Source organism: Onychomys torridus, chromosome 15 (assembly GCF_903995425.1).
Source record: "Onychomys torridus chromosome 15, mOncTor1.1, whole genome shotgun sequence".
Classification (NCBI taxonomy): Eukaryota; Metazoa; Chordata; class Mammalia; order Rodentia; family Cricetidae; genus Onychomys; species Onychomys torridus.
The window spans coordinates 54380-75575 of record NC_050457.1 but is presented as its reverse complement, the minus strand read 5'-3'; the positions used below and the strand labels follow the sequence as shown (position 1 = coordinate 75575).

The window sequence follows — 21196 nt, the reverse complement described above, 5'->3', positions numbered from 1 at the left end:
ATCACACATATAACTATCTGCTGTATAGTTAATGACAATAGAGATTAAATGGAAATTATTATTACTTTATTTTTAAGACTATAATATATACATCATTTCCCCTTTCCCTTTCCTCCATCCAAACCCTCCCATATACCTTCCCCCATTCTCTTTTAAATGCATAACCACTTTTTTCATTAATTTTTGTTACATGAATATATGTGTATATTCCTAAATACAAGCTGATCAGTCTCTTAATGCTACTTGTATGTATGTTTTCAGCTTCTTTATTTACTGTCATATATTTAGGGTTGGACATTTGGTTTTGAATAACCAATTGGTGTGCTCTTCCCTAGGAAAGACTCTCTCTCCCACTCTCAGCATTCCTTAGTTGCCTGTAGTTCTTTGTGTATGGTTGAGTCCCCTCGTGGGCTTTCCCTGCTCAATTTGGCATGTATAATGTTGTCCTTGTTCAGCTCATGTTTAGGTAGTCATGCTAGTGAGACTTTATGGGTGTCACTTCTGATGTCACTAGGAGATACTGTATAGCTTTATTAGACAAAGCTTTCTATTTAACATCTTCATAAAATATCACAGGAGAAAATGAGGGTAAAAGCACTTTGTGAAGGGAAATATCTGTTGAACCTAGTGTGAATTCCTGACAGTTCCCTCCCATGTGCCATACTGAAAACCTTAGCTTTTAAGGTATATTGTATTCTTTGGTTATTAACAAATTGTGGCTTGAAACAAACACATTGGTTGGAAGTGAAGAGAAAAGTTACTAAATATAAGAGTCAGGAAATAAAAACAAAGGTAAATGAAATGTTGAAGGAACAGACATCACAGAGAAGGGTTGTTTTCCCAAGAGCAGATGGCATTCACACTCACCAAGGGCATGTTGGAGATGGCCAGGTGCCTTGGATCCCTCCTTATCTTGATGGAGAAACTCGCCTTGAATGCAGGCTCATCAAAGCAGGGAAAGGCCATTCTAGCAGCTGTGGGTTCAAACTGTGTTGATGCAAGTATTCTAAAACCACAGGAAGTGAAATGAAATCCCTTTGCACCAGGGACTCTGAAGTATTTGCATCTTAATTCCTGGAGTTAATTTAAGGTCCTTGGATTTGACTACTGGTTTTGTTGTTATTGTTTTTTTTGTTTGTTTGTTTTTTAAGACAAGGCCTCACTGTGTAGCCTTGGCTAGCCTGGAATTTGCTATGGGGACCAGGCTGGCCTTAAATTCACAGAGATCACACATACATGAAAAGCTGGATATGAAGACGTGCAGCTGTAACCCTAACACCTGGGAGACAGGGACAGGTAATTTCCCAGAGATCACTGGCCAACCAGTCTCCCCAGTCAATGAGCATTAACCAGATTCAATGGCTTGATAAATAATTAAATTAGTGAGGGAATGAAATAAACAAATAGGAAGGAAGGGAGGGAAGGAGGGAGGGAGAGAGGAAGGGAGGAAGAGGGCGTGCTAGGAAGACATCTGACTTTGTATACACACACGTACACATAATTACATACAAATGCAACAAAAGGAAAGAAAAGGGAAAAGAAAAAAAATCCTATAACAAAATCTCTTATGAAAAATACATAGGAAAATATGCAAGGAAGAATTAATAGCCCTAGACAATACACTCTAAAATTGATTAGAAAATGGTCAATGAATAAGTGGAATCTCAGACATAAGCAATTCAGAAAGGAAACATTCATCATATGCCTAAAATTGCTCTATTTTCTTAATGGGTACACTAATAAGAATTAAGGAAGACATCATTTTTTTTTAACATTTTGCTCTTAAAAGAAGACCTTAGGCCAGACGGCGGTGGCGAACGCCTTTTAATCCCAGCACTGGGGAGGCAGAGCCAGATGGATCTCTGTGAGTTCAAGGCCAGCCTGGTCTACAGAGTGAGATCCAGGAAAGGCACAAAGCAACACAGAGAAACCCTGACTCGAAAAACCAAAAAAAAAAAAAAAAAAAGACCTTAGTCAGAAGTAAGAAAACAGGGTTTTCAGAAGATTGTAGACTATGACTTATGTCTAATGAATATGTATAAGGGTATTCTTTAAACTGTTGTTGAGATTATAAAGTATAAACAACTTAATATCTATACATTAGATCGTTAGATATTAAATAAATATTTCAATAAAATTACTCATATTATATACAGTAATAAAAAAACATTTTTAAAAACCTTGCTTCTAAAGCAGAAAATCTGAGTTCATTTATATATAATAACATACATGGATATCCAGGAATAACTCTGCAATGATATTAGCTGGAGGCTATAAATTCTTGGAATAATCTGATTTTGACTTTTTATTTTATCAAAAAGAATATGGAATCAACATAATCTACAAAGAAAATCTGATGTTAAAATTCAATATAAGATCTCCTCAAAGAGGCCAGGTGTGCTTGTGCACATTAATCCCAGCATTTGGGAAGCAGAAGCTAGTGGATTCCTGTAAATTCAAGGCCAGCCAGGGCTATAAAGTGAGACCCTGCCTCAAAAGAGAGGGTGGGGAGAGAAATTTCTAATCTGTTCCTAATCTGAGGTCTGTGGTGATGGGTTGATCAGTAGTTAAGAACACTGGTTGCTCTTCCAGGGGACCTGGGTTTGACTCTTAGCATGCACATGACAGTTCATCACCATCAATAACTCCAGTCCTAAGAGTTCCACTGCTGTCTTCTGGCCTCCCCGGCACAGGTACTTCAGGGCTGCACTAGCATACATATAGGCAAACATACTTTTAAGCATAAAAAATAAAAATAAAAACTACCAAATAAAAGAGCTCCCCTACAGGGAATCACTAAGTTGGCCTGGCCTAGCTGCCTTGAGAGGCATACATTGTAGGTTCTTTAGGTTAGAGTCCATAGCTCCTGGGGCATGATATGCCTTTCAGTTCCTGAGAGATGGAGGTAATCCCTCAGTGAAGCATTCAGGCCAGTTTGTGTTTTTCTGTATGTTCCCTGAGAAATCAAGAAAGCATGGAAGCTGGATTGGTCTTAGACATTAATCTTGTATACCCTATATAGTTTGTAAACTAAGGGACTCACAGGTGAGGAAGCAAACCCTGAAAAGAGATAAGAATGAAAAGCCAGTGCAGATTGATCTTGTCAACCTGGATAAGATTTTGGGGAGTCCAATAACAAGCAGTTTATTCCCAATGTATAATTTGGAAAAAAAATGTTTCCAATCCCCACTGCACAAGGAATCATAATTACATAGAAACTCAGGGTACACATCATTTCTTCCAAGGTTCTACAGACACAGTATCTGTTTTAGCTTAAGGACCTAAGGGTCTGGCCTAGTCTTGTCATACAGATAATGTAGAGGTCATTTGGACTATTAGCCACCTCTGATCCTGGTTGTAGGAGATTGATATGGCCAGCCCCAACAGATAAGGCTGTTAACCACCTCCAAATCTCAGCTTTCTGGATGGAAGACAATCCTGTGTGCTTAACATTCTTGGTTTCTCTGGAGATCCATGGGCACAAGGACCTTCCTGTTATGTTCCCAACAGCAAACATCATTGTAGTCTGACACCTACAGCTGTATTGATCCTGGAAATTGCCCCTATATTCTGTTTCTGATAGGGTATAAAAAGTCTGATTTCTCTCAATAAATTTGCCATAGCCTCAGTCTTGCTGTGGCCCCTCCAACTGATGAAGTCCTTAGCTGGTCATATCAGGTAACATTGGCCCAGCAGTGTGGGCTAAAGCAAGAGCTAAAGCAGGCATTGGAGTTAATTTTTTTAATGGAGAGAAAAATATTTCTTGTGATTGCCTTCAAAGATATGCTGAGGTCCTGACTCTTAGTATTTGTGCGCGTATTTGGAAATGGGATCTCTGCAAGTGAAATAAAGCTATTTTGGAAATGGGATCTCTGCAAGTGAAATAAAGCTAAGATGTGGCTTGAACTGGACCTCAAGCAATATGACTGGTATTTGGATTTGAAAATTTGGATTCTAGACATTCAGGGTGCAGGAAGGATTAGAGCTGAGAAGATCAGGAGACAACAGAGCAAGGAGGGATTTCACCCAGAGTAAGTGGAACAGCCCCAGGAAACTAATGCAAAGAATTAAAATATTTATTATAGCTCAGAAATCTAATTATATAAGCAAAAAGACATTAAAGCTGGAGGAATGAAAATTGAATGAAAAAAAAATGAGGCAAAAAAGCAAGGAAGAAGATTTAGTCATTTTTAACAGGCTAAAGATGAAAACATGACTGAACAGAATCCAGTGTGAAAGGAACATGCATAAAAATAATACATTTAGTGTGGGCACACTGGAAGCTGAAAACACTTCCCATTACCTCATTTCCCCTTCCTGGGTTCTGTAGGTGCTTTTATAAAATCCATGGAAGCTTTCAGACAGGTTTCCAGCATAACTGATAATAACTGTGTACAGGGGTCCAGCAAGGAGTGGCTGGGGAGCCAGCAGTGCAACTTGCTCATGAGCAGGATACTCCAGGACACTCAAAGGTTCTTCAGACAGCCTGTCTTCAGCTCCTCTGCGGAGGGTGGCCTTAGATATTTGCAGCTGGTGACTATGCATGATAATGGTGCTGCTGGGCTGACTGGCTGTGATTTCTACTTCTGTTGTTCCCCAGAAGGTCAGAGTGCTGAGGTTTGCATGGATCATGAGATCATAATGAAGTGGAATGATATGCTCAGGGAGTCGAATGTTATTCCAAGGGAATGGGGCTCCATTACTTGCTTTTGGAGATGCTGTATCACTGCTCTGACACCAAGAAGTAGATGACACAGCTAAAACAGTCAATAGTAAGGAAAGTAGAAAGGGCATGTTTGCCATCGGCTGTTTGAGAGGCACCATCAAATTACCTGCAGGCACAATAAAAGCAAAATGTAGAAAAGCAAATTTAAAAGTCAGTAATATTAAATGTTATTATTATAGCATGCCAAAATGCATCCATCAAGAATTAACAGACACAGATGAATCTTCCAAAAGTTCTAGATATTTAAAATTGCCTTCTTTGTGCAACTGGGAGCACACTTTATTCTTTATGTTTTTCCTGAGATAGCTTCACTGTGTATTCCCGGGTAGCCTGAAACTTGCTTCATAAACCAGGCTAGCTTTCAGCAGGCAGTGATCTACCTGCCTCTGTCTCTGAGTTTTGGAACTACAAGCACAACTGGCTAGTAGCACTTTTCAGATCCACTTGAAAGCATCATTTGACTTTCAAATTTTAACTTTTAGTTCAATTAAAATAATAGAATAAAAAAAGTAGTAGAAGAAACTCTAACAAAAAAGAAGAAATATTAAAGGGTCTATAGTAGCTCAATAAATAGACATTTGGGAATAAAACAGGTAAGGGTTGTCAGGAAGAGCTAGCTGCAGCCGAATATGATGAAAGCATCATTACTCATCCACATTCAGTCTCGGGTGGCAGTGGGGGTGAGGCGGGGGTGCTCTATTGCCCTAGAGTCAGAATCTAGTTCTGCTGCAGTTATGGCTACAATGATGTGCCACAAACAGCTTCACCAGCTTTGAAGTTCACTTGTCTGAAGTAAAGTGAGGTATCCACAACACTAAGCAGGGGAAAGAAACAGCAAGAAACTAGACTGTTGAGCTTCTGCAGAAGGTGACAGGCCTTGCATCCTAGCAGTCCTCACAACATAGAGAGGTTATTTACATTGTAAATTCATGTACAATTAGACAACACAATATAGGATGGTGGAGTGTTTAACAACAATAATAACTTGGTATTGGGAAGAATAGACTGATATTTACAAAGCAAAAGACTAAATCTGGCTGCAGTGACTCTGGAATGCAAGGCCAGCATGTGATTACAGCCCAGAAGGACATCTCAGATTTGGAAAAAAACAGGGCATTACAAGTACTGCATTTCAAGTAAGCAGGTGAGGAGCTGAAGCACAAAGACAAAACAGAACTGTTAGGCAATTGGTATGGCTTCCCATCCACATACTAAACAAGACTGACCCTGCTTAGATTCCAAGATCAGATGAAATCAGGTGAGTTCAGGGTGGTATGACCATAGACTGAGTACTTCATATGGAAAAAATTATACTCCAGAGAGACTTGTGGGAAAATGCCTAGACTCAAAGGAAGTTATATAAAGATTATACTTACAGCCTGCTGGAAATGATGCCACAACCCATATGTTTTTGCTTATGTTTATGTTAAAGGGTATATGAAGAATATGTCTGAAATCTATTCTCCAGAATCAAGCATAGTTTCATTATCTTATACAATCCCCTTTCTAACCTAAGTTTTCCAGGAAGGGTGTTGTGGGACATTTGTATACTGTGTGAAAATGTATTGCTGTGATTGGTGTAATAAAAATCTGGCAGGAGGTAGAGGTGGGATTTCCAGGGAGACAAAGGACAAGGAGGAGGAATCGAGGCACACAAGAGAAGCCAGGAGACATGGAGAGAAAACAGGAGGTGCAAGATAAGGACACATGGTAGAACATAGGTTAATAAACATGAGTTAATTTAAGTTATAAGAGCTAGTTAGGAAAAAGCCTAAGCTATAGGCCAAGCTTTCATAATTAATAAGTCTCCATGTCATTATTCATGAGCTAGTGACCCAAAGAAAAATATGAATATAAAGTGTCCCAAACAGATGAGCGTGAGGGAATGGTTCCAATTCTCTCAGACTCCTCTGGCTTCTGGACATTTGAACCAAATTAGAAATGTGGATCCTCAAAAATGATCATGCCCCCTAAGTTTTCACTCTAAGATATAAAGGTTCTCAAATCTGGCTGCAAATTTACATCACTTATGAAGAGTTTTATATGGTTAAAAGTGACTAAATCTTTTCCTTTGCTTTTTTCAATCTAATTTTTTTTTTTATTTAACTTCCTTTCTTCCAGCTTTAGTGGAGTTACTATCTATTTGCTTAGATTTCTGAGTTATAATAACTATTTCAATTATTTGGGGTACAAATTTACATCACCTATGTTTATTACTTTCAACTAAGATAAGAGTTAAAATTTGAAAGTCAAGTGATGCTTTCTAGTGGATCTGAAGAGTGCTGCTAGCCAGATGTGCTTGCTAGTACTCAGGGACAGAGGGAGGGCATGAGTGCAAGTTGAAGGTGAGCTTAGTTATGTAGCAAGTTTTAGGCTACCCATGGATACATAGTAAGGATGTCTCAGGAAAAACAAAGAGTGGTGAGTATTCCCAATAGCACAAGGAAGACCATTTTAAATGCCTAGTACTTTTGGAAGATTCTGTCTGTATCTATTCATGCCAGATAGAGGCATTCTAATGTTTGACTCTTTCAAGTTTTTGATACCTGGATCCCTACTGACAATAATTAAACTGGAAACTATGGTGACATAATCTAATAATCAACTTTAAAAAAAAAAAAAAAAACAAAACTTCCAAGGGATTTTTATTGGCAAGCCAGGGTTGAAAGCTTCCACCATAATCCCTTCCAAACTCTGGCCCTATCTTTGAATAGCTGTGCTGCAGGACATTACCACAAGGCAATATTTGGTGCATACTCCTCCACCACTCATTCTCCATCCTACTTTTTCTCCCTAACTCAGAGTTAAAACTACCTTCTCACTGTTGGTAATGTATTTAGTAGCAGAACAGAAAGGGTTCCCCAGACCATCAATGTAGAGACTACAATCTGAATTCCAAAGACAACACCCAAATGAAAGGGCAGATGGTGTGAACAGAGAAAACTGATTTGGGGTTTACTTTTCTTTCTTTTTTTTTTAATCTAAAACCAATTGAAAGACATCTCCAGAATATTGAAAGAACAGCACAATTTAAAGTAAAGTAAAACTTAAATGTTAATATAGTATAGAATTACTGCCCCTATATTTTCAGGCACAATACCAAATCAGGTACAAAATGCTGGATTTCCTTGAGTGGATAGACAGAGTAAGTGGTATCCTCTTCTATCTGGAAGGTGGCTCTTGGCCCAGGACAGAAGAAAGTGGTATGAATGTGACAGGTTCAAACAGGCAAGCACTGGGAAAGTCCCCAGCATTTCCAGCAGCACAGTAGGAGATGCAAAAGTGCAAGTGGCTTTGAGTTGACAGAAAGGCTCATGAGCAACTTGTATGGTAAGGCCTTATGCTAAAGACTTAGCACAAATGGGCTCATAACAGAGCTAGAGAGAATACAGCTGTGCCTCAAGGCTTCAGTGCCAGGAAACCAAAATGGGGTTTGATATAGACAGCTCAAATGCCAATGCTTATCCATGCAAAATCAGTGGGTAAATGAGGCAACCTGCTCTAAGTTCTTGGTCTTTCCTAAAAAGAAAATTATCTATCTTTCATTTTTACCTAATCTAAGGTAAGATGTTTATAATTAGCAATAACCATTAAAAGCCATTGAATTCTGTGTTCTGTCTAATCCAGTGAAGAGTTCTATCTTGGACCTGTAACATTTTAGTGGACTCAATATTTTTCACGTCTTGTTCTCTTTTCTAAAAGAGCTTCCCAGAGAACTGTGTCCTTTAATCTGATATGCCACAGGTACTCACTGGATGTTTGGAACTGAATCACTAAGATGTAGATTCTTCTTCTACATCACCAGACTGTAAAACATCTCTAAAGTAGTCTTCAAAGGCTCCTCTCCCCGCTAGACAGCTGAGCTAGGTAATCAGCCCCTCTAATCTCCAAAGTCTGAAAACCAAGGCTCTACCCAGGCACCCCACACCCACCCTGTAGCTGAAGATTTTCTGTGTCCCACCTGGCCGCTCAGACTCAAATGAACACACAGAGGCTTATATTAATTAAAACTGCTCCGCCATTGGCTCAGGCTTTCTACTGACTAGCTCTTACATTTAAACTCACCCCATTTCTGTTTATCTATATGTCACCACATATCCTGTGGCTTTACCTGTGTGCCATTACATGTTGCTGCTGGACGGCAGGCTGGCATCTCCTTATTCAGCCATTTTCCAGCATTCCCCTCTCTGCTTGCCCCACCTATACTTCCTGCCTGGCTACTGACCAATCTGCATTTTATTTATCAACCAATCAGAGCAACACATACTCACAGCATACAGAACATCCTACAGTACCCACCTCAAGCCTAGTATACTGTTATCAGAATTTACCTGGGAATTGTTTCTCTTTCTGCATCTCTTCCTGGGATTCCCTCCTTCTCAACATCTTTCTCAGGTCTTTCAAGGCCCAATTCAAATGAGGCAACCCTGAGAATCCTTTCTGGAATATACCAGGCACAAATAACTACTTCTTTGAACCCACCCCACCCTCTCACAGTACTTTCTCTGTTCCTCTCACAGCATTTTCCTAGCCCTGCCTCTTAATGCTGTCATTGGTGCACTTATGATGCATGCCCGACTGCACCAGAAACTGATGTAGAGCAATAGTGCATCATCTTCACATTCCACTGTACAGCTTGAGAGGGGTTTCATAAAACTCAGTATATTGAGTATTTCACTGTTAAAATTCCCTGGCTAATCCCAAACAATTTGAGGTCATGTTCCATTATGTTTAGCTCTTTACTTGAAAAAATAGCTTTTCTCATCTATGGTATAAGTGTCCATTTCAACACAGCATTTCATAGTTCTGAATGACCTCCTAAGACCTGGCTTTATTAAACATTCTCTAAGAATGACACATGGGGAGAAAGCTCCCTAAAACAATAATTTATTCAATATATGCAACTGCTTCACTAACACTTAAAAGAACAGAAGTCAAGGAGAAAAATAACAACTACTTAGCTCTGATGAAGCATCAGCATTTTACACTTATTGTCTTGATCTAGTAGTATATAATCACACATACATACACACACACACACACACACACACACACACACACACACACACATCTATATATAGGCAAAAGGGACAATCTGGCTTTTAGTCTTTGCTGCAGCACCAACTCTGTGGCCTTGGTCAGGTTACTTTAGTTCTGGTTTCATTTTCTTTATGAGTAAAATGAGCAATATTCCCTCACAAGGTTGCTGTAAAGACCAAATCAGTTTAAATTTTTTTCAGTAAAGAATTACACAAACATTTATCAAGAACCTATTTGTGGCCTTTTGCTTGGTGCTAGGGATACCAATGTAACACAGGTCCCTGGCCTTAAAGTTTACAGTGCTGGTGGTGAGAGACTAATAAGTTTATACAGATACAGTGTGAAGCTCTGGGTGTATATATATATATATATATATACAACACCACACACACACACACACACACACACACACACACACACACACTCCACCTTCACAGGAAAAGAGAACAAGAGTGGGTCAAATTACATTTTGCCTGGGGCTATCTTAAGGATATTTTAGCTAAGCTTTAAAGAGCAAAATGCAAGTTAACTAGGAACAGGGGAAGGTGTTCCCAGACAGGGGAAACAGCAGCACATTTGTAGGCAGAGGCAGTAAACAGCAGTGATTCTGACTGCCAGTGAAGGTGAGGCAAAGGAGGAACTGGCTCTGCAGAGGTGGCCAGAGGCCAGACCACTGTACAGTCCTGTAGATGTGTTCAGTACTGGAAGGAGAATACAATCCTAAATGCAAAGACAGAGTTTTTAGCTAGAAGGTCTTGGGATACAGTTCACAGATTAATAAAATCCTTCTGGTGCTATACTGAGAAATGAAAGAAGGCCTGGAGGTAAGCCTGGAAGAGAGTGGAGCTCCTCTGTATTTAGGATGAGCTGGAAATTGGGATAGGAGAGAAGGCAGTTATCAAGAAAGGCTACAGTATTTCTAGAATGAATATCTGGTAGGAACTGGTGTCTTTTATTGAACTAGAGAAGACTAGTACAGTAACTTTTAAAGTGAGAAAGGATTGTAGGCATTCAGAAGAAAAAACATGTTCTTTTCAAACCTGAGTTACTCTAAGAACCGTCATCGAAAAGCTTAAGAAAGTGTTCTCTTGCTCCTTCCCTTCCTCTTATGAAATTAACCACTCCAGCAGTATACCTTGTGAGTGAAGCGCCCAGAAAAGGCACTCACTTTGCTTCCCATAAAGGTCAAGCAATGTGGGAGTGGGTGGGTGGGGTTCCAAGCTGGGCATACAGGAGCCAGAGGGAAGGAACTAGCCTACTGGACACTCCATGCTCTCCCCAGGGCCCCTTCGCTCGGAACACCCGCAAGGTGCCCTCCAAGGCCTGTCCCCAAAGTCCACCCGCCTTCCCTGGTCTCCCTAAGGCGGGGGATGGAGCGGCTGGCCAGCCTCCAGCAGCGAGGCGGAGCGTGGCCTTCGGCAGGCCAGCCTGACGGTGACTGGAGCCGGGGAGTGCGCAGGCCTCACAGCCTTCACCTTCCCCGGGCCACCAGCCCCGGCCTGCCCGCCCTGACTCGGCGCTCCTGGGCGCCCTGCAGAATGCTGCTCACGACCCACCGCGCCCGTCCTGCCGGCTGGAGCCTGAGTCCCTGCTAGTGCCCGCTAGCAAGAGCCTTCCCTCAGCCCGGTACCCCGCCGGCCCAGCGCTCCACCAGGCCGAGCCAAGCCGCCTCACCTGCACCCCAGACAGCCTCGCCGCCGCAACCAAAAGTGAAAGTGGAGCTGGGCCTTGGCAGCGAGGGAGGGCGCGGTTTATCTCCGACCGAGGTGCTAAAGGAGAGAAGAGCGAGCCCGGGGTCTGGCCTGGCCAGGGCTACTGCAGCCTCGGGGCCCATATTTAGGGACCCGGATTGGGAATGAATGCTGCAGGGCTGGCAGAGCATCAGAACGCTGTGGTTTTTTTCCCGTGTGTCTGATGGTGTGTTTACTTTATTTGCTAACTTCACTAACGGGGAAACACAGAAATGTGCAAGATTGATGCTCAGTAAGGCATTCAAACTGGCTTTGCCCACCAAGACTGCAGGGACACCCACTGGATGGAGATGTTCATTTCCTTTCTGCAATTGGCTGATAGCCTTGCCATGCCCGCCACTCCACTCCCACTCTCCCAAATAAACAACCCAAAAGTGCCCTGTTGTAAAATTCTGAGTGCTCTGGGGTTTGCTAGGCAGTGTAGGTACTTTAGATGCAGTTTTAGGGTGTGTGTGTGTGTGTGTGTGTGTGTGTGTGTGTGTGTGTGTGTGTGTGTGTGTGTGTGTGTGTGTGTGTGTGTGTGTGTGTAGGGGGAGGGGCGATGATCAATGATTAGAGATGACCTCCAGAACCTCCCTATCCCTAATAAGGAAGAAACACCACTGCACCACAGAGGACTGTCTGCTTCCCTCATTATAATACTGCCTCGGTTTTTGTTATTATTTTTTTCCCAAAGTGCCATAAAAGCCCAGTTTTAAACAGAAGCAATAAAACATAAGTATCCAAATTCACCAAAGGCTGTGATTGATCCTGCATCCTATTCCCTGTCCAAATACCACCCTTGCTTTCCCCAGGCTTTTGGTTAGGCTAGATTCTCAGCCTCCTGCCCATTAAGAACTTGACATCCAAGTCTCTGAGCAGAATTTTCAGCCCTCTTTTTAAACTTGTGGCTCTCTTCTGCAAAAATATGTACCACCTGGGACATTTTGTATTAGAGAATTTAGCGTCCTGTCCCAGATTTAAATAGAGAGGAAATATGGGAAGTGTTTTATTAAAATTAAGCAGGATTATGTGGGATTCAGAATCTGGTCATTTCTGTGATCACATGATGGTTTGCATCATTGAGTAGCTTTTAGCTTTACAAGTCTCCAGGCATCTCTAAAAATTCAGAGCTATCTTAGCTTATTCAGACCCTTGCATTGTTTTGCATTTTATTATTGTTTTATGTGATGGCTTCCCTTTTGTTAATAATAAGCTTCCCTTTTACATCAATATATTCATACTATCTTCCTTCCCTTTCTCCCTCCCTTTCTCCCTCCCTATCTTCCTTCTTCACAAGTCTTGTCTAGGCAGGTCTTTAACCACTAAACTATACCCATAGACATAAAGACATTCCTTGAAGATCAGGTTGGTAGAAGCAAATGGATCAAAAGACTTGAAGCTGATAACAAAAGTCAATTGGAAATACAGAAGGAAGTGGATGCCTCTGTGTGAACTAGGCAGAAAAAGGGAAAAGCTAACATCACTGTGTACTCACGCTGGCTCAATTATCCTCAGTTCTACTAGCTGTGGTTTAGTCTCCAGAGTCAAAGAGCAGTACAGAGGGCAGTGTAAGAGTAGATTTGGCAGCATTGACTTCTAGTTCCAAACATTTCCTGAGATTTTTGGAAAATGCTGACCTTGGAGTTCAGAATTTAAATTGTAAGTTCAGTTATAGAGTCTGTGAAATCAAAACTAAGAAAACTACCAAACTTAGCAATAGTCAGAGGGAAAAAGAAAGGATACCTACAGTTAGTTGTTTGGCCGACCTTTTACCTTGCGAGGAAATGTCACGAAACATGACAAAATCCACTAACAAGAGTTTTATTAGGATAGGAAAGAAAGAGACAGACGTGAACAGGCCTGTGGAAAACACATGTGGTCAAGAGAGGAAGTGGAGTCGGGAAAAATGGTGCCGGCTTATAAAGGGTGGGCTGCACCTGCATACACACGGACCCATGTGGCTACTCCACGTATGTGCATAGATCACATGGCTGCGCTGCGTGCTTTACACAACCACACAAAGCCACGGGGTCACGCTAGACGTTTTGACCCGGAAATGGCTATTTTGAACCAGAAATAGCTAGGCGGAAGTATCTAGGTCCACCGGGCATGCCCAACCATGGGGGCATGTTGTGAATTCATATCACCTATGGGAATATTTTATCTGTGCCCCAATAAAGTTTATCTGAGGATCAGAGAAAAAAGCCAGCCACTATAGTAAACATAGAAGTCAGGCAGTGGTAGCACATGGGAGGCAGAGATCTGTCTGGATCTCTGTGAGTTCAAGGTCACACTGGGAACACAGCAAGGTGGCACATGCCTTAAATCCCAGCACTAACCATAAAGGTCTGGAGGTCTGTATAGACAGACAGGAAGTGACAGCTGGGCTGCAAGAGAAAGTGATGTAGCTGGGCAGGAAGTGATGTAACTGGGTGGTAGGAAATGAGTTGGCAGAACAGAAAGGCATATAGGCGTGGGTATACAGGAGGTAGGTCTCTTTGGAAGCTGTGGAGTTGGTGAGGTGAGGTTAGCTGTGATTTTTCCTATTCCTCTGATCTCTTGGGTTTTAACCCTGATATCTGGTTTTTTATTTAATAAGACCTTTTAAGATTTGTGTTACAGATACCTAGATTTGTGGCTTATGTTAATCCCACTGATAGAGAATAAGACCACTACCACAGTTTAAAGCCAAATTTGAAGTAAGATTTAATTAATTACTGGCCAGGTAAATGGACTCTGGCTAGATCCATACCCATGTTCCTGGGAAATGGCCCAGAATCAAGTATGGCAAGGGCTTATGAAGAAAAACTCATAATTCATTGCATTTCCCATCAGGTCCAATCAGGTGCAAACATATATCCTGACATGTTTCCTGCCTACATACCTCCTGCCCACATGTAATCAAGCACTTCCTGAGCAGATGAGTCTAACAAACTTGTTTAGGGGAGTGAAAACATGTGGTTTGTTATCCCCCATAAAAACTATCCGTTTTTTGAGCAAGGGACTTGCAGGTCAGAGGCATTTTTGTTTTGTGAATCTCTAAGGCATAGTAATTAAAATTTAAAATGTAATTTTGGCTCTCACACTTACCTACCATTAGTTACTGTTTTGAATGCAAGTCACAGCTCACTTGCTTGTTCCCTCTGTATCTGTCTCTGTCTGCCTGTCTTTTTTTCTGTGTGTGTGTGTGTGTGTGTGTGTGTGTGTGTGTGTGTGTGTATCTGTCTATGCCTCACCCTGGTATCTATCCAGCAACTGTATAATGTAGGTACTGTATTTTATAGTGGAGAAAACAAGAGATTTGCAGCTTGCTCAGTCAAAGAGAAACTACTAAAACCTATTTGGATTACATATAGGTCTGTTGATTCTGAGGTCATTGTTCTTTTCCATCAAATCTGTTTCCTTGGCTAGTTCTTATTTACTCCTCCTTACTCACCCCACCTCTATTTCATTCAGCATTTCTAACTAGAAATGCATCTACAGCCAGCTCCTATGAATGAACTTTCCTGAAGAAACCTTTTTAAAATGTCTAGGTTTGTTTTTCTGAGTGAGTACAATATCAAATTTTGTTGTTGTAAAGAATAAAAGACATCCCTTAAGCACCCAGAGCTGCTTTTCACACATCCTACATAGGCACTGTTGTTAGGCACAGTACTACACCCTGAACAGCCACTTTGAACTTGGGGAGGCTTCTCATCTTGTGTGTACACAACTTTGACCCCCTAGGTCCTCATGGCAGAAAAGAGAAAGTATGGAGAATTGCTAATCTTTTCTTTTTTAAAACTACTTCAATGCTGAATAATATATAACACTTCCCCTGGTGTTTTCTCAGCCAAAATAAGTAGTTGGAAAAAACTACCCATACTGTCTACCATAAAGTCTAGGAGGCCCAGTTGAGCCCATCCATTTCCGGGGCTTTTCACTCTCCTTAGTCCAAAGTGAGCAGGAGAACTGAGGTAGGGCATGTGCTGGGGGCACCTCCTTAGGCTTGAGCTGTTGAAACAGGTGCAGATTTAGTGTATTAAAGTGATCAATTGTTGTTGGTTTTGTGATACCAAATATGAACAAGCAGTGTTCAGTTTCTCTCTAATTGAGTCACTTCTGCCTTAATAAGTTTTTGTTTATTTATTTTATTTGATTGCCAATGTTACTGCCATTTCATAGTATTTCTACTGTCCTTTTGGCTTACTCAGAAGCATGAATTAGAGAAAAGACAAAATAAGTAAGGCTGCCCTGGTAACAGAAATAACTGCATCCATCCATTCATTCCTTGCCTTCGGTTACTGATGCCTCCTGCTGGGTATGTGTGTAATTTTCTATAATAAAGAAACTGAGGGATTGAAATGGTAAGTGACCTGCCAGAGGCAACCACATATAGGAGCTGGACTTAAAGTACAGCCAATTCAAAGGAAAGCAGAAACCCTCTGAAGGCCTCTGTGATGGTTCAACTTGTCAATTTGGCTGGTGTGGTGGGTGAATGATAATGGCCTCCAAAGGCTCATATATTTGTTTTTGTTGTTGTTGTTGTTTTTTGAGACAGGGTTTCTCTGTGTAGCTTTGCGCCTTTCCTGGAACTCACTCTGTAGCCCAGGCTGGCCTCAAACTCTCAGAGATCCATCTACCTCTGCCTCCCAAGTGCTGGGACTAAAGGCGTTTGATACCACCGCCAAGCTAGGATTATATTTGAATGTGTGGTCCCCAGTTTGTGGAACTATTTGGGAAGGATAAGGAAATGTGGTCTTTTTGGAGGAAATGTGTCACTGGGGGTAGGCTTTGGGGTTAGTTCTTTCTGCCTCAGAGTTATTGTCTCAAGATGCTCAAGCACCATTCTTGTCTGCCTGATGTCATGTTGCTCCCTGCCATGATGGTTATGAATTTATCCTCTGAAACTGTAAGCCACCACACCAATAAACTTTCTTCTATAAGTTTCCTTGGTAATGGTGTCTTCACAACAATAGAAAATTAACTAAGACAGCTGGATTGAGAACTGCCTTAGACACTAGCAAAGCACATCTCTAAGTGTGTGTTTAAGAGAGACTTTACTAAAGTGGGGAAAATCTGTCCTCAATATAGGTGGCACTATTCCATCAACTAAGAGACAGGATGGTGTAGCAGGAATCTTAACAGGTCTTATTAATAAGGACAAACCTGAGGCCAGTTATTGGGGTGAATGCTGGAAGATCAGAGAGACAGAACAAGCCACAGTTTCCTAACCTTGCCAGTTCCTCAGCTGGTCTTGTTTCCTCAGACTGCAAGCTTCTGTATCTTCATCCCAATGGGTCTCAGCTGAACTGTGCTCCAAAACCTAAAAGCTTAACCAGCCAAATACTTAACTAACTCTGGTGCCTGGTTTTCACACCTTATATATCTTTCTGTTCTCTGCCATCACTCCCTGGGATTAAAGGCTCTCTTTCTGAGACTAAAGGTGTGAGTCACCATGCCTGGCTGTTTCCAATGTGGCCTTGAACTCACAGAGATCCACCTGGCTCTGCCTCCCAGTGCTGGGATTAAAGGTGTTCCACCCGCCACCACCACCACCACCCGGCTAAAACATAAATAAATTTAAAAACAGATTTTTCTTTGATGTCTGAGATAAAGAGAAGAAAAAGTGAGACAAGTGAGAACTCTGGACAAGTAGGCTCAGCAGTGAAACTCAAAAAGCAACCACACTGAGGAAGGAGCTCTGGGAGCAACAGGCTCATTCACTCATTAAGGAGATAATTACTCTTCCCACACCCTCAGCACATCTTCAAGTGAATCCACCCTCCTTCAGAAACTTAGTCTCCTGACTAAGGTAATTGACAGGCCCAGCTGGATTAGCTCTTAAGGGAGGTGGTAATAATATGTATTGTTTTAATCGTTAAGGCAGATCATGATGGCATATTTTCACCAGGGCTAGACATAGAACTCAGATTCCATTATTTTGACCAGGAGGAATAACTTTCCCTTAATGGGCCTCAACAAAGCCTTGAAAGCTCTACCTTTTTGTGTGGTGTTTTAAATCTTAAGGGGGGAAAAGCTGTTGCTTTCCTTCCTAGTGGCTAGGTGGGATCCTAAGCTAGCTATGAGGGAGATGTCCATTCTCATTGGCCTCTAGACTAGCTAATGACTGTTTAAGACTACCTTAGACTCTAAAGACTGATTACATGTTTCCTATTTCCTTTCCATTCTCAAGCATTCATTCCATTATACCTGCCAAGAGGGAACCCAGACATGCCTTTACTTCTTGTAGCCTGACAGAACACAGGGATATTCTTTGTCCCTTTTCCCAGGTATTCTGTATTCCTGTTCTGTTTGTTGTTGTTTGGTGGTTTTTAGTTTAGTTTTGTTTTGTTTTCACTCCTTTCAACAAGGAAATAAATCATAATTACATTTGGTTTTTTTCTTTAAATTTGAATTTCTTTCATTGTTAATGAGACTGAGCACATCATACATGGGCTATATGTTTATAAGAAATGCTTTTGCTTTTATTTCTTCTTTTGAAGATTGTATTTTTGTGTTTGTTACACATATATCTATTGGGAAATAGATGTTTGGTTATATAAAGATTATCTGTTATTCACTGGAAAAGACAATCTTGTTAAACTGCAAAATATGATTGTTGTTAAGGCTTTCCTGTTACAGTACACCTGGGCGAATCACCTGAAAGCTCATAATATGCACAACTGGGCCTTCTCTGTTACATTTGAAATTCACTATCAACTCAACATTTAGTTTACTGTATATATTGCCAATCTGAACACATTAAAGCTGATATTCAAGCTTTTTTGGGTTTATAAAGGTCCCTCTGACACAGCAGTTGTTCAAAAAGTGAGTTCTCTTTCTATGAGTATGCATATCATTTGCATATTGCATAGTTGTCTGTGTTTTAAGGGAGGACCTTTATTTTATTTGCAATATGTCTAGAAGGTGAATAAGCCAGGAATTAAGAGGCCCTTGGAGATAAATTAACTACAGTACAACAGAAAAGGAAAATAGTTTGAGAATAAAGATTTTAAAGAAATAAGATACATGCATGTATGTTACAGTTGTGTAACTTGGTCCTCTTGTAGGACTCCTAACAGTGGAAACAGGACCTGTCTCTGACACTTTTGTCAACTATTAGGACCCTACTCCTCATACTGGGTCACCTTGCCCAGGCTTAATACAAGGGGAGGTGCTTAACTTTACTGCAACTTGACATGCCATGTTTTGTTGATATTTGTGGGAGGCCTTGCCTTTCCTGAACAGAAACCAAAGAGGAGTGGATGGGGTAGAGTAGGATGCAGAAGGGAGGTGGGTAGAGGGGCTTGGAGGAGAGGATAGAGAGAAACTTTGGTCAGGATATAAATGAGAGAGAGAGAGAGAGAGAGAGAGAGAGAGAGAGAGAGAGAGAGGAGAGAAACAAGGTAATACAAATTTTAAAAATAATCCAAGAAGGTCAGGAAAATTAGCCTATAAGTTAACCTCATGAATCATCTCACTTAGTTTGGTTCCAACACTGTAGGGTTTTTTCTTCTGAGTAGAAACTTCATTAAGCTAGAGAACTACAATGGCAGACACTCTTAGTAACCTGTCCCCAATCCATTTCCATTTATTTTTCACTGACAAGTGTGAGTGTACCTGAGTGAATTGCCTATATATAATCATAGGATTTATAGTCTATGTCTCTGAAATAGAGGATACATGCATAAGAGAAACAATTGACACACAAATATTAAATATTTGTGAAGAAACTAGATACTAGAAACTAGTAAGGTTTTTTTCTATATCTCCCAAATTATGACATATTAATGAGAAGTTAATGCTACCTAGAATCTTTCACTCACACAAACTGAGTTACAAGTCTTTCTGTCCTGCCAACCAGCTCCCAAATAATAACACAGAGACTTCTTATTATTTATAAATCTTGCTTTATAGCTCAGGATTGTTTCTAATAGCTCATATAACTGAAATTAACCCATTTATATTAATCTATGTTCTATCATGTGGTGTTACCTCTCTTCCATCTGACACCTCCTGTTTCCTTTCTCTATCTGGATGGTTTCTCTGCCTGTCTTCCTCTCAGAGTCCTCTCTGTGCCTGGAAGTCTCACCTATGCCTCCTGCCTAGCTATTGGCCATTTAGCTCTGTATTAAACTAATCAAAAGGCACCTTGGCAAAGATGTATCTTCACAATGTACAAAAGGATTTTTCCACAATGAGTCATCTTCTGGTCCCCAGAAGAACTGATACCAAACTCATGGAGAATATGTTTCCTATCCTCATGACTATTAAGGAGACCAGGATCCAGTCACTAGAATTGAACATTTGGTAAAGAAGTTGACTAAATCCTTTATAAAATAGAGATGACAATATGAAACCAACAGAAGCCTGAAATCAAAGAGAATTACATCAGAGAGGCAAAGGAAGAGGAGCCATAGAACTGGACCTCAGAGCAGGTCTCAGCAGGCCTGGAGAGCTGCACACAAGGTTACAGACAGACGAAGCAGAGAGTCTCCAGAGACTCAAAGTACTAGCCAACTCCTTGCCACTGACCCACCTTTCAACCTAATAGAAGTAAGAGGGAAAGAGAACAAGACAGAATCAAAGATGTTAAACTTACATGAGTTAAATTAATGTGAATTCTGAATTTTATGTTGGTGCTGTGTTAGATTTGCTTTTCTCCTTGCTAAATTCCTTACAATCTGAATGATTTCAGTAGTCTAAAGGCAAAAACAAAACAAAACAAAACAAAAACCTGATCATCCAGAAAGAAAATAGCAAGATCATAATAAAGTAAAAATTTACATTAGGTACTTAATTTGTTGAATGCACTGCTCAAAAAAATACCCAAATTACCCACGTATTTCTCTCCTTTTTAATTTTTTTGTAGGGCTGGAGAGATGGCTCAGAGGTTAAGAGTACCGACTGCTCTTCCAGAGGTCCTGAGTTCAATTCCCAGCACCCACATGGTGGCTTACAACCATCTGTAATGAGATCTGGCACCCTCTTCTGTATACATAATAAATAAATAAATCTTTAAAAAATTTGTAATCAGTAACTTGGTCATAGATGAAAGGTTCCGTATGCAAATTGGAGCAAAAGAACATGTAAGAAAAACCAGAGTAACTGAAAGAAACCTGTTTTGTTTTGTTTTAAAGATGTGTGAGTCCCACTCTGAGAAATCCTGATGCTGTAGATCTGCAAATGTAGATTGATACAGAGAGGGATAGGTAGATAGATAGGTAGGTAGACAGAAAGATAGATGATAGACAGACAAATGTAGGGATATAGCAGAGTCACTGTATCTGGGGTAGACATTAGAATAGTTTTCACTGTATCCAAGGTGAATAGTTGTTTTCTAGAAGTATTTTGACCTTGAAGAATCATTGTGGAAAACAGTGAAAACTCATTTTGGAAAACAATGATTGTTTTCCATGATTTATATAATTGGTATTCTGAAGGGACATTACAGTCTTTGTATGACTTTGGTCATAAGACACCTCTGGGGGTTGGGGATTTACATCAGTGGTAGAGTGCTTGCCTAGCAAGCACAAGGTCCTGGGTTCAGTCCTCAGCTCAAAAAAAGAAAGGACACCTCTGGCATACCTGAAGCTCTTGGATTATTGTAGACTGCAAATGGTATACAATAAAGGACTAAAGTTATGTGGTCATGAGATGCTTTCCTTTAGAGAGACGTATAGACTAGATAGGACCTTGGTATGAGGAAATACTT

The 21196-nt window shown here is 40.8% G+C and overlaps 1 protein-coding gene across 6 annotated transcripts in view; it reads right to left on the bottom strand.

The window, feature by feature from the left end:
* The window catches only part of Erap1 (endoplasmic reticulum aminopeptidase 1), a 44817-nt gene extending 33128 nt beyond the window's left edge, over positions 1 to 11689 (bottom strand). For 5 of the 6 annotated variants that reach the window (XR_004946697.1, XM_036207409.1, XM_036207410.1 and 2 more), the window contains exons 1-3: positions 11441 to 11688; positions 4304 to 4832; positions 868 to 1006 (exon numbers count right to left, since the gene is read on the bottom strand). Coding sequence is in view for 5 of the 6 variants with exons in the window: in XM_036207409.1 (XP_036063302.1) it covers positions 868 to 1006; positions 4304 to 4832; positions 11441 to 11648 (876 nt within the window). In the remaining variant the exon portion in view is untranslated. Of the gene's footprint in view, positions 1 to 867; positions 1007 to 4303; positions 4833 to 11440 lie in introns of all 6 variants that reach the window. The other variant, XM_036207407.1, reaches the window with a different exon arrangement.
* Positions 11690 to 21196: the final 9507 nt, after the last annotated feature.